This window comes from Dendropsophus ebraccatus, unplaced genomic scaffold (genome assembly GCF_027789765.1).
Source record: "Dendropsophus ebraccatus isolate aDenEbr1 unplaced genomic scaffold, aDenEbr1.pat pat_scaffold_856_ctg1, whole genome shotgun sequence".
Lineage (NCBI taxonomy): Eukaryota > Metazoa > Chordata > Amphibia > Anura > Hylidae > Dendropsophus > Dendropsophus ebraccatus.
In genome coordinates, this window is record NW_027210456.1 from 37,622 (window position 1) to 51,698 (window position 14,077).

Genomic DNA, 14,077 nt, shown 5'->3' on the forward strand with positions numbered 1-14,077 from the left:
CACAGTGTCATTGTGTCAATATATGGTTAGCTAAATTGTCGGTGCATCATGGGCTTGTCACTTCTAGCGTCAGTGTGTCATTGTCTTCTCAATCCAACAGTCAGTGTGTCATTGTTCTTTACTCTAATTTTCAATGTCCCATTGTCCTGAGATTCAATACACAACCCTTCTTCTGCATATTATACACACCTCTTAAATTCTTCCATTGACTGTGAGAGTCTTCCCCATCAGTGCACATGTATTTCATATACCGAGACATAACTCCATTTTATGTTTGAGTTGGAGATGGTAAGGGTTAAATGTCTCCATCTGGAATCATTTACCTGAAGGCTCTAATCACTTAACCTCTCTGGAGAGATGCTTCCTGACATCCAGATGTATCATGGTGGGAATTAATTATAGTGCTTGAAAAAGCACTATATTGTAGTCCGTATTCTTCTTCTTCTTCTTCTTCTGTTTCTTTTTTTTTTTCTTCCAGCCATTTTTCTGCGCGTGATACAGCCCGAACCACTTTGCGAACAGACTCCGTTCAAACTGCGTTTCGAAGCCCTCATGGTGAGAGGTGTGCTATCTATTTTTCGTTTCGATCGGAATTGAAGTTTTTAAGAAATTTACATGTAAAGACCCCTAATTTCCCATAAAAAATTATGGCCTGTTGGAAATAATGGCCACACTCTAAACGCTAACAGCCAATCACAGCACATATGCAAATAGCTGAAATATAGCAGCCAATAGAAATTTTAAGTTCTTGTCAGGCAATGTCTCACAACATCCACACAGTCACATGTCCACTATTGGCCAATAGAAGATGTAGAAGATGGAAGGTCCTAAACAATTTTATCTCCTTGACATGAGTAAGACTGTCATGGTAACAGAGCAATTATCTTTACCATTATAAGTAGCAGAGTTCAGTCAGTAAAATAGCAGAGCTGAGGCAGCAATGTAGCAGGGACGGCACCTGAGCCGCTCTTAAAGGGACGGTATCCAAGCCGCTCTTAAAGGGACGGTACCCAAGCCGCTCTTAAAGGGACGGTACCCAAGTCGCTCTTAAAGGGACCCATGTTGCTCTTAAAGGAACAGTACCCAAGCAGCTCTTAAAGGGACCCAAGTGGCTCTTAAAGGGATCCAAGTGGCTCCTAAAGGGACCCAAGTCCTCTTAAAGGGGCGGGACCCATGTCGCTCTTAACCCCTTAGTGACCGCCGCGCTGCCTTTTCACGGCGGCCACTAATGGGCTTTATTCCGATGCGTACGCCTTTTTTAACACTGTACGTATCGGAATGAATTGTATAATGTGATCTAAGTGTTACACTAGTGTACAGTAATGTACACTAGTGTAAAAAAGTAAAAAGAAGTGCACCAAACACAATCCCCCCAGCCCCCCCCATAATAAAAATGCATTACATTCCCCATATACAATAAACCATTACATAAAAGTGATCAAAAACAAAAAAAAATACATATTTGGTATCGCTGCGTCCGTAACGACCCAATCTATAAAACGATATCAATAATTATATTACACGACACACTCTGTAAAAAAATAAATAAAAGAAAAGTACCAGAATAGCTGTATTTTATCAATCCACTTTAGAAAATATGTCATAAAAGAGATCAAAAAGTCATATACATATAAAACTTGGTGTCAATAGAAACGACAGATCTTCCCGCATAAATAAAGCCCAAAACCAGCTTTGTCGCGCAAAAGATAAGAACGCTATGGATCTTGCGATGTGGCAACAGTTTTTGTGGGTTTTGGCTAGGAAGATAGTTTCTATTGCGCCAAAGCGGTAATAGTTAAAAAAAACCTACCCAAATGTGGTTTAACCATAACCGTAGTGACCCAGAGAATACATGTATTATGTTATTAGTGACCGCCGATACAGATTTTTACAGCGATCACTAATGGGCTCTATTCTGCTGCCATCAGCTCTTTAAGGCGATGGCACAGAATAGTGCAGCGGCGCTGGTAATGCCCGCAGCCCCCTCCTCTCAGCTACCAGAGGTCGCTGAGAAGTTGGAGCAGAGTTTGGGCTCAGTCCCGGCGAGTCCCCTCACCGACGATCGCCGTTATTACCAATAAAACGGCGACCACCGGTAACGGGCACTGCATGCTTTCATCTCCTCTCAACGTTAATCCACAATAAGAAGAGATGAATACATGTCCCCCCCCCCGGGAATAACCTTAGTGTTCACAGTGATTAATTACTTAGGGTACAAACACACTTGCCGAATCAGCAGCGAGTTTCTCGCTGCGTATTCGCAGCGAGACTCGCTGAGAATCCCGGCCCTGTGTACTCAATTAATATGCAAAAGAGAAGCCGTGGAGCCTCACTGAAGAGTCTCAAAACACAGGACTAGCCACACTGCTCCACACTGATGAGGGGCAACACCCCGAAACAGTTGTATGTGGATGGTTACCTAGCCTTGGTTTATCCCTTGTCATTACATTGATTTATAGGGCCACTTAATATGGTGGTTTTGGTGGTTTCCTAACAGGAGCTGCCCCTTGGCTTGGTCCTTCCCGGAGGAATATCTGGCTAGTCCTGTGTTTTGAGACTCTTCAGTGAGGTTCCACGGCTCCTCTTTTGCATATTCATGTTTCTCAGGGGGCAATGCACCTAGGACTTCACTGCACTGAGTGCTTTCACTAGCAGCCGGCAGTGTTGTCGTTTGGCTGTTCTCCCTGAGTTCACCAATCTGTGTACTCAATGGCAGACAAACTCGCAGCAGGGATGTACATCCCTGCTGCGAGTTTGTCCAAAGGCTGACCCATTAACCCCCCGGCCGCCAGTGACTAAACATCACCTGGTCCCGACTATACATCACCTGGTCCTTCGCTGATTCCCGGCACGCCCCGCTCGGCCAATCAGTGCGCTGCCCCACCGCAGCACTGATTGGCTGAACGGGCCGTGAAGACGTCGGGAGCCCCGTAGCCGGGATCAGGTGACGTATAGTCTCCAGCGGCCGGGGAGTTAACGGGGTGAGCTGCGGACAAACTCGCAGCAGGCATGTACATCCCTGCTGCGAGTTTGTCTGCCATTGAGTACACATGGCCGGGATCCTCAGCGAGTCTCACTGCGAATACGCAGCCAGCCACTCGCTGCAAATACAGCAAGTGTGTTTGTACCCTTAAAAAAAGATCAAACTCTCATTCTCTCCACCACCAGAGGTGGCTGAGAGCATGGGGCAATGATCAGGGACTAGCCGATGTGGTCCTGGTACAAGTGATCAGCGGTCCCAAATGCTGCCGACACTTTTTGTCCCGTCACCAAAAATCATTGGTGACAGGATAAAAAGTCATGTGCCCCGGATTACCTGTAACCACTTTGCATTACCTGTAACCACCCCAGATTACATGTAACCACTCCGCATTACCTGTAACCACCCCAGATTACCTGTAACCACTCTGCATTACCTGTAACCCCCCCGCATTACCTGTAACCACTTCGCATTACCTGTAACCACTTCGCATTATCTGTAACCACTCTGCATTACCTGTAACCACTCTGCATTACCTGTAACCACCCCAGATTACCTGTAACCACTCCGCATTACCTGTAACCACTCCGCATTACCTGTAACCACCCCAGATTACCTGTAACCACCCCGCATTACCTGTAACCACCCCAGATTACCTGTAACCCCCCCGCATTACCTGTAACCACTCCGCATTACCTGTAACCACTCCACATTATCTGTAACCACCCCAGATTACCTGTAACCACTCCGCATTACCTGTAACCACCCCAGATTACCTGTAACCACTCCGCATTACCTGTAACCACTCCGCATTACCTGTAACCACTCCGCATTAACTGTAACCACCCCAGATTACCTGTAACCACTCCGCATTACCTGTAATCACCCCAGATTACCTGTAACCACTCCGCATTACCTGTAACCACTCCGCATTATCTGTAACCACCCCAGATTACCTGTAACCACTACGCATTACTTGTAACCACCCCAGATTACCTGTAACCCCCCGCATTACCTGTAACCACTCCGCATTACCTGTAACCACTCCGCATTATCTGTAACCACCTCAGATTACCTGTAACCACTCCGCATTACCTGTAACCACCCCAGATTACCTGTAACCACTCCGCATTACCTGTAACCACTCCGCATTATCTGTAACCACCCCAGATTACCTGTAACCACTCCGCATTACCTGTAACCACCCCAGATTACCTGTAACCACTCTGCATTACCTGTAACCACTCCGCATTACCTGTAACCACCCCAGATTACCTGTAACCACTCAGCATTACCTGTAACCACTCAGCATTACCTGTAACCACTCCGCATTACCTGTAACCACCCCAGATTACCTGTAACCACTCCGCATTACCTGTAACCACCCCAGATTACCTGTAACCACTCTGCATTACCTGTAACCACCCCAGATTACCTGTAACCACCCCAGATTATGAATAACCAATCCAGTTTTCCTGTAACTGCTCAGATTACCCGTAACCACCCCAGATAGCCAGTAAACACCCCCAGATTGCCTGTAACCACCCCAGATTGCCAAAGGCTACCCAGAACCACTACAGATTGCCACAGATTGCACGTAACCACCCCAAATTGCCCATCACCACCCCAGTTTGCCTGTGACCCCCCCAGATTGCCCGTTACCACCTCAGATAGCCAGTAAACACCCCAAGATTGTCTGTTACCACCCCATATAGCCAGTAAACCCCCCCAGATTGTCCGTTACCACCCCATATAGCCAGTAAACACCCCTAGATAGTCGGTAAACACCCCAGATTGTCCATTACCACCCCAGATAGCCAGTGAACACCCCCATATAGCCAGTAAACACCCCCAGATAGCCAGTAAACACCCCCAGATTGCCACAGACTGCTCGTACCACCCCAGATTGCCCATAAACACCCCAGATAGCAAGTTAACACTCCCAGGTTGCCCGTCACTACCCCAGATTACCTGTTTTTTTTAACAACTGCGCTATTCTAATAACCGATACTAGCTGCGGTTTTGCACCAGCAAAATGACGCTCCTTCCCTTCTGAGCCCTGCTGCGTGCTCATACAGTGGTTTATGCCCACATATGGGGTACCGTTGTACTCAGGAGAACCTGTTTTACAAATTTTGCTGTGCATTTTCTCTCCTGTTTCTTGTGAAATTGAGAAATTTCAAACTAAAACATATTATTGAAAAAATTAATTTTTTCATTTTTACTTTCTAATTTGGAATCCTTTCCTCTAATACCTGTGGGGTCAAAATGCTCACGGCACCCCAAGATGACTTCGTTGAGGGGTGCCCTTTCCAAAATAGGGTGACTTTTGGGGGGTTTCTCTTCTGCGGACACTACAGGGGCTCTGCAAACGCACCCGGTGCTCGAAAACTTCTTCAGAAAAATCTGCACTGCAAATGCTAATTGGCGCTCTTTCCGTTCTGAGCCCCGATGTGTGCCCATACAGTGGTTTATGCTCACATATGGGGTATTGTTGTACTCAGGAGAACCTGCGTTACAGATTTTGGGGTGCGCTTTCTCTCCCTTTTCTTGTGAAGTTGAGAAATTTCAAACTAAACAAACATATTATTGGAGAAATTCTAGTTTTTCATTTTTACTGTCTAATTTTGAATACTTTCCTCTAATGCCTGTGAGGTCAAAATGCTCACCGCACACCAAGATGTACTCTTTGAGGGGGGCACTTTCCAAAATGGGGTGACGTATGGGAGGGTTTCACTCTGCTGACACTACAGGGGCTCTGCAACCGCACCTGGCGCTCAGAAACTTCTACAGCAAAATCTGCACTGAAAATGCTAATTGGCGCTCCCTTTCTTCTGAGCCCCGCTGTGTGCCCACACAGTGGTTTATGCCCACATATGGGGTACTTTTCTACTCGGTAGAACCTGCGTTATCGATTTTGGGGTGCCTTTTCTCTCCTGTTTCTTGTGAAATTGAGAAATTTCAAACTAAACATACATATTATTGGAAAAATTCTAATTTTTCATTTTTACTGTCTAATTTTAAATACTTTCCTCTAATACCTGTGGGGTCAAAATGCTCACCACACCCCAAGATGTATTCTTTGAGGGGTTATCTTTCCAAAATGGGCTGACTTTTGGGGGGTTTCACTTCCCTGGCACTACAGGGGCACTGCAAACGCACCTGGCGCCTGAAAACTTGTACAGCAAAATCTGCACTGAAAATGCTAATTGGCACTCCTTCCGTTCTGAGCCCTGCTGTGTGCCCATACAGTGGTTTACGCCCCCATATGGGGTACCGTTGTACTCAGGAGAACCTGCTTTACAAATTTTGGGGTGTTTTTTCTCTCCTTTTGCTTGTGAAAATGAGATAGTTTAATCTGAACGAACATATTATTTGAAAATTTATATTTTCCATTTTTCTCTGGCCTAATTGTGAATACTTTCCTCCAGCCCCCTGTAGGGTTAAAATGCTCATTATACCACTAGATTAATTCCTTAGGGTGTGTAGTTTCCAAAATGGGGTCATTTATGGGGGTTTCAAGTATACAAGCCTCCTAAACACACTTAAAAAAGAACTGGTCCCTAAAAAAAATTAGTTTGGGAAATTTCATGAAAAATTGGTAATTTGCTGATACATTTCTAAGCCCCGTAACACCCAAGAAAAGTAAAATATGTTTACGAAATTATGCCAGAATAAAGAGGACATATTGGTAATGTGACCTAGTAACTAATTTATGTGATGCAACTTTCTTTTATTAGAACTGAGAATTTCAAAGTTTGTAAAGTGCAAATTTTTCAAATTTTTCATATTTTTATGTTTTTCACAAAAAACACAAAAGATAGTGACCAAATTTTACCACCAATATAAAGTACCATATGTTACAAAAAACAATCTCAGAATCGCTAGGATATGTTAAAGCATCACTGAGCTATAAGCGTATAAAGTGAGACAGGTCAGATTTTGAAAAATGAGCCTGGTCATTAAAGCTCAAATAGGCTTGGTCCCTAAGGGGTTAAGAGCAACTTGGGTCCCTTTAAAAGCAATCTGGGTCCCTTTAAAAGCGACTTGGGTCACTTTAAGAGCGACTTGGGTGCCTTTAAGAGCTAAATGGGTCCCTTTAAGAGCGACCTGGTTCCCTTTAAGAGCGACCTGGCACCCTTTAAGAGCGAAATGGGTCACTTTAAGAGCGAAATGGGTCACTTTAAGAGCGACTTGGGTCCCTTTAAGGGCGCTTAACACCAAAAGGGACCCATGTTGCTCTTAAAGGAACCCCTGTTGCTCTTAAGGGACCCAAGTCGCTCTTAAAGGGACCCAAGGCGTTCTTAAAGGGACCCATGTCGCTCTTAAAAGGAACCCATGTCGCTCTTAAAGGGGTACTCCAGCGGGGGGCATTTTTTTTCCTAGGATCGGGGAGGAGGTGGCTGAGAGAAAAGACGTTCACTCACCTTCCCTGTTCCAGCGGCGGGTCCCGCATCGAGGCTCTCCGGTGCCCGGTTCCTGGCCACTTCCTGGTGTGTGACGCGGGCCCGAGACGTGACGTCTCAGGTCTGCTCAGCCAGTCAGTGACAGAGGCGGGATCTGAGCGGACTTGAAACGGATCCCGCCTTCGTCACTGACTGGCTGAGCGCACCTGAGACGTTACGTCTGGAACCGGGGAGGTGAGTGAACGTTGTTTCCCTCAGCCACCTACTCCCCGGTCCCAGGAAAAAAATGCCCCCCCCCCACTGGAGTACCCCTTTAAAGGGACTTATGTCGCTCTTAAAGGGACCCAAGTCGCTCTTAAAGGGACGGCACCCAGGTTTTTCAAGCACTATGTATTTCCCTGGAAATGCAAATCTAGTTACATGAAGCAATATGTATTTCATGTTCTTACTAGATTGTACAGTAGACAATGTAGATCTGGCTGAAGGATAAGAGATCCAAGGACAGGGTTAGAGGTTTAATAGGAGTCTCTGCAACATTGAGATGCATCCAAAATACAGTGATGAGAACAGAGTTGTTGCAAAATATAGGACTTTGTTCACAGGCCTCTGTAGATCTCTGCCGAGCAGCCTTATAATAGATTTTAAAAATAGTAGCAAATGTAGCATCTAAAGCCATGTGTAGACCCTACTATGACCTAAACACTTCAAACTGTTCATAAGGAAGAAGTGGGGTGTTCATGGTCATAGTAAAAGCACGAGACCTGAATCTTCCACCTAGTCCCTAATACTTTTACATCTACAGTATACATTTAGTCATTGTATACTGAGATGGCTCCAACCTAAGAGGCCAGGAAACAATACCCTTGGCTGGGAGAAGGCTAACATATGGAATTAATTGTATATTCTGTAGGGTAAATTTGAACTTACGAACACATTCATCATTGCTTTCATAATATCCCTGGCAGCAGCGGTGCCTCTTCCTATAGTCGATCTTTACTCCATGGCGGTAAGCTGTCCGGTACATAATTCTATATGGAAAAATATGACATTCAGTTGAAAAGGTATACAGAGGAAAAAAGTTTTAAAATTAACTTGTGCCAGAAACTTAGATGGGTAAATAACTTCTATTTAAAAACCTCAAGCTTTTGATAACTATATGTTGTGCAGAAATGAGTGTTTTCTTTGCAGAAATGGTGCTCCCTGCTGCCACCTCTATTTGTGTCTGGAACTGTCCAGAGCAGGATAGTTTGCTATGGGATTTCCTACTACTCTGGACAGCTCCTGACCTGGGTAGAGGTAGCGGTAGGAGTACTTGAAATAGTATTTTTTCTACATTCCTCTCCAGAAATACTTTGGGGGACATTTATTAAGTCCGGCGTTTTTTGCGTCGGACTTATAAATGTCCCCGCATCTCCGGCGCTACGGAGATTTATGTAGAGACGGACCGCCTCTACATAAATCCCGTGCGCGTCGGTGCGCACAGCCGAAAACCTACGCCACCTGAAAGTTGGAGCAGGTTTTCGGCGTATATTTGCGCTGAAAAAATGATAAATCGCGCGGACTCTGAGTCTGCGCCCCCCGTAACGCCCCCTCCACACCCCTCCCCGCCCCCCGGCGTACTCGGCGGAAAGTGCCGATATGCGAATATTTTATTTGCAAATCGGCCATTTGCGAATAAAAAATACGCAAATCGGCACTTTCCGCCGAAAATCATCGCCCTTTGTGTTGCTAGTAAACTTTACCTTTCTACCCTTCACACCATGACAAAGTCACATACAGACCTTCAAGAAAATCTCTGCTAGACATTGGCAATGGGAAGGTTTTTATTATTATTATTATTATTATTATTATTTATTTATTTATTTATAAAGCGCCCTTAATTCCAGAGCGCTATACAATAGATAGGGGTAACAGGCAGGAACAGTACAAGATCAGAACAAATTACATGAAGGCAAAAGACAGACTGATACATGGGGGAAGAGGACCCTGCCCGCGAGGGCTTACAATCTATAAGGTTTAAAAACCAATCATGACCTGTATATTTAGGCTATGTTCGTAAGGGACCGGCCGTTCCGTGACCCTGAAGTGTACTTAAGTACCGGCCAGATGATCTTTCCGGCTGCAGAGCTTCCCATAGCACACAGTGAAGTGAGCGTCCGGAGCCGCTCGCTTCACTGTGTGAACTGACAGGGTTTTCTACGGCCGCAATTCATTGAATTGTGGTCGCAGAAAACTGACATGTCAGTTATTTGTGGCGCCGCACGGATCCCGGCCGGAGCGTATATGGTGTGTATATGCTCTGGCCGGGATCCCATTGAAAATAAGGCATTGTTCCACCCCACAAAAAGTACGGCAACAACGGCCGTACTTTTACGTAGTGTGAACATAGCCTTAGAGGTAGGTGAGAGAGGAAAAGCATTCCAAAAAGCTGCATTGTAGCCCAAGCCTTATAAAGCTAAACCTACAAATTTGAGTTAATTAGATGACGTGGAGATGCACGTCCCGGCAAGGTATGTGAGATTTGTGGTCATGTTTGTTTTCAGCACTGAGGTTCACCACACTGGAGTACACTTTGATTAAAAAAAAACAGGTCTGAAATGCACATTATGCTTGGAAAGATTTTAATTATACTGATGGAATTACACAGTGCCTGATTATGCTGTAAAAGGTGACATATTTACTATGAACCTGTGATAAGTTGGGATCCAGCCACAGTATACCTACTTAAAATCAAGGGGTTCGGACTCTGTTCTCATTACAGATTGTTAAAGTTGATAGAAATAAATCTTCTGCCATTTGAAACAGTTGACCATTCCCTCCTCCTTCAAATTCTTTCATCCCTTGGTGTCACTGACTTGGCCCTCTCCTGGATCTCTTCTTACCACTCCGACTCGCACACCAGCTTCTCACCTTGCCCCCTCATTGGCGGTCTCCTACCAGGTTCTTTCCTAGGGCCTCTTCTCCTCTCCTTTTATGCTTTTGGAATGGGGAAGATCATAGTATCCCATAGCTTCAACTACTTCTAATTCGATGACACGCAAATCTATCTGTCTGGATTGATGTCACCTCTCTGCTATCCATAATCCTAAAGTGTCTATCAGCCATATCTTCCTTCTTCTTCCTATCTTTTTTCTTTCCACCATCTTGCTCCATCCCCCACCTAATCTGTCAATTGCAATTAATGACTGCACTTTGTTCCCTGTCCCAAAAGTCCATTGCCTTTGGGATCACCTTTGACTCTGCCCTATTATTAAAATCACACATTCACGCCCATTCCACCTCCTGCCACCTGTACTTCAAAAACATTCTCCGAATCCACTCTTTTCTCAAACCTGGTACATGACTTGAAATCCCGATACTGCCCCTGCCCCTCCTTACAAGACCTCCATTTGTGCTCTTCCCTTGTAGTCTCTTCATACAACTGCCTCCAAGATTTTGTCCAAGCTTCTCCCATACTCTAGAAGTCACTAAACCAATACATATGGCTCTGTCACCATCAAGACTTTCAAGAGCAACTTGAAAACCTAAAACATACAACAAATCTGCTAACATGGCAACACACTGTGACTAGCTGCACCCCCCCCCCCACTGTCCCCTCCTCTCACCTGATGGATGGTAAGTCCTTACAGGCAGGGTCATCTATACCAATGTAACAGTCTGTCATTTACTTTATTCATGTTTGTTTTTCTTGATTGTATGTTATGTTCTGCATTTGTAAATCCTGTATGTTAACCTTAATCATATGTACAATGCTCTGGTCCCTTTAAATATAACTAATAATAAAAATGTGAATATGAATGATATTATAGATACTTCTGCATTACTTGCATTCATTTCAGTGCAAATCAACCAAACATGCCTGAACACCTCTATACTGACCCCCATTCTCTTGTTCATCTGGGGTCCCAGATTTTGCATTATTTTATGTTAGTAATAGTATTAAAGGACAAGTACCATGAAAAACTTTTTCCCAGTGATTGAAGCACATTACAAAGTTATATAACTCTGTAATGTGCTTCAATCACCTATCTGCCTCCCTTCCCTGTCTTTTCCCCCCCTCCACCCCCCACCAGGAAGTGTCCTAACTCACACAAACCTAATTACTGCCGTCACCGTCACCAGGCAGCTCCTTCTTGTGAGGATGAGTCATCAGCAGGAGGGCTGCTCTAGGTCCTGTTACAGCAGCCCCCCCCCCCCCCTCCCCAGTCCAAGTGATGGCTTGCAGTTGTTCAGCCAATGGGAGCTGAGAAAGCTGAGTCACCTGACAAGGCAGGGGAGGGGGGAGGGGGGGCTGCTGTAACAGGAGAAGGAGCTGAGAGAAGAGCTTGGTGACGGTGACGACAGTAATTAGGTCTGTGTGAGTTTGGACACTTCCTGGTGGGGGGTGGAGGGGGGAAAAGACAGGGAAGGGAGGCAGATAGGTGATTGAAGCATATAACAGAGTTATATAACTTTGTAATGTGCTTCAATTACTGGGGAAAAGTTTTCATGGCACTTGTCCTTTAATGCCTGTCCATGGATCTACTTACTTTGGAGGAGAGCACATCTTGAAGTAATTCCATATACTGTCACAAGTGTCAGGAGCTGCCAGGCTGTACGGATGAGCATAGGACTCCTTCACAGCTGTTGTATAACTGTAAAAAAACAATGATATTACATAACCAAGGCTTACAGGTTAATGTGAAATATCTCTAAACCCTGGTATGATGTGAACACACTTAAATATGGGTGCATTTAAAGAGATTGTGTTACATATGTTGCTATAGACAGTTTCTCACTCATTATGAAAATGTATTTTCTATTACTGTGAAATATTTCACTGCAGGCTTTGTAGACTGCAACAGCAAAGGGCAATGATTAGTCAAGGCTATCATTCAACGCCAGTGGTACTGTTGTCTTAGTGTCAAAAATAAAGAGGGATCAAAGCTGCAATGGAGAATGTTGGTAATGCAAATGAATAGAGGATTTTCTAAAGCTACAGACATGAAGATAAATGCGGATACAGGAAGATGACAGTGACCAGCTGTTTCCTCTCCAGGCAGTGATAGCCCTGGCTTGTAGCTTATTGGAGCTATAGACTGTTAACAGCACATATACAGAATTTAAGATGTTGTTTTCTTTGACATTACCTTTCCCAGTAGCTACAGACATTGGGGCCATTGACTTTCAGAGATGTGCCAGTCTGTGTATTCACCAACCACAATAAACTTGGTAACATGGAAGGTACCCACAGCAGCATCGTTCTGTAAAACAATGAATAAATACATTTCATGTTAGAGCTTCCTAAGGTATTTATCATCATATATAGGTGTATATATATATATATATGTGTGTGTGGTGTGTGGTGTGTGTGTGTGTGTATATGAGCGACCACCAATCAGCTTGGAGCCATTCTGTAAATACAGGAAATTAGCCAATGGAAAACAGGAAGTAAATGGAACAGAGGATGTTTTGACGCTGAAGACAGTCATGTTTGGGCAGATGGAACTATTGGCATTTAGTCAGAAATATATAATTGACAGCCATGCTAAAGCTTTACACAATTATTCAATTACAATGGTCAGTATTTGAGAGTGCCCAAATACAATGTCTCATGATATTATTGTAACTGTTTTGTTCCACTGAATTTACTAAACCATATACGAGAAATTTGCATTGCTTAATTCCCTGGATGCACAAGGGCTTATCATATGTAAATTCATACCTTAGTTATGGGGGTTTCATCCATTTGTGTGCTACCTAGGTTTAGGGCTATGGCTGTAGGAGGAATATACAATAGACTGACGCAGACGACTGTCTGACTATATACAGTACATGTATACACATGGGCAACAAACGTGATTACTATTATGTCTTTAGTTCCTTTGAAGTGTATGGTATAGCCATAGGACTAAATCGGCCCATCCAAAGAAGAGGGGTATCTGTGGTAGATAAGGATATAGTTAAGTGATTGCGCTCAGCCATTTCCCTTTCTCCCATAGACTTTAATGAGACTGGCCCACACGTGCACCCTTCCGCCTTCTTTTACTTTGTCCTTTTCCTGGAAGTTGACACTCCCATTTTTATAGGATCCCAATTTTTGATGGTCAGAATAACCCTGTTGAAGGGTGCCTTTATGAAGATAGAGCCTTTATGGTAAGCTATGGCATATATTTCTTTACATTAAGAAACTATTTACTATCCTGCTTAGTGCAGGGCATGACATGAGAGTAGGGCCTCATTAAAACAATCTGTGCCGCGATGACCGGAGGAGGATTGTGGCACGGATCCCCTAGAAAAGGGCAGTCCTCCCATCGTCCGCAGCAGAGATGACAGGAGCGCAAAAGACAACTACTCACCTATTCCCCCCGTGATGGCCATCTCACATTTCACCAGAATGGGGGGAGTAGGCGAGTAGTTGTTCTTCTGCAGCTCCTGTCATCTTTGCTGCAGGATGGCTGCACAATTGGGGGATCCTTGCTGTGCCCACACGTTGGACATGTCCTATTTCTTTTCGCGGTGCGGATTGCATTGGGGGTTGTGGCACAGATCATGTGAATAGCTGCATTCTTTTGAATGGCTCCTAAAATTTTATAGGTTTTGTTAATGCAGCCTCTGCAAAAAGACCACTTGATTCAAGGGCAGACTAGATGCTTCAAATTCTGACGTCAATGCCCTGTCCCTCATATACTGCACTAAAGGCATAACACAA

The 14,077-nt window shown here is 44.5% G+C and overlaps 1 protein-coding gene across 1 annotated transcript in view; it reads right to left on the reverse strand.

Annotated features, from left to right (window-relative positions):
- The window catches only part of LOC138780804 (multiple epidermal growth factor-like domains protein 10), a 33,836-nt gene extending 20,029 nt beyond the window's left edge, over positions 1-13,807 (reverse strand). The window contains exons 1-4 of the mRNA XM_069956726.1: positions 13,752-13,807; positions 12,516-12,629; positions 11,916-12,020; positions 8,314-8,414 (exon numbers count right to left, since the gene is read on the reverse strand). Coding sequence (XP_069812827.1) covers positions 8,314-8,414; positions 11,916-12,020; positions 12,516-12,629; positions 13,752-13,807 — 376 coding nt within the window. The remainder of the gene's footprint in view (positions 1-8,313; positions 8,415-11,915; positions 12,021-12,515; positions 12,630-13,751) is intronic.
- Between the last annotated feature and the right edge of the window lie 270 nt (positions 13,808-14,077).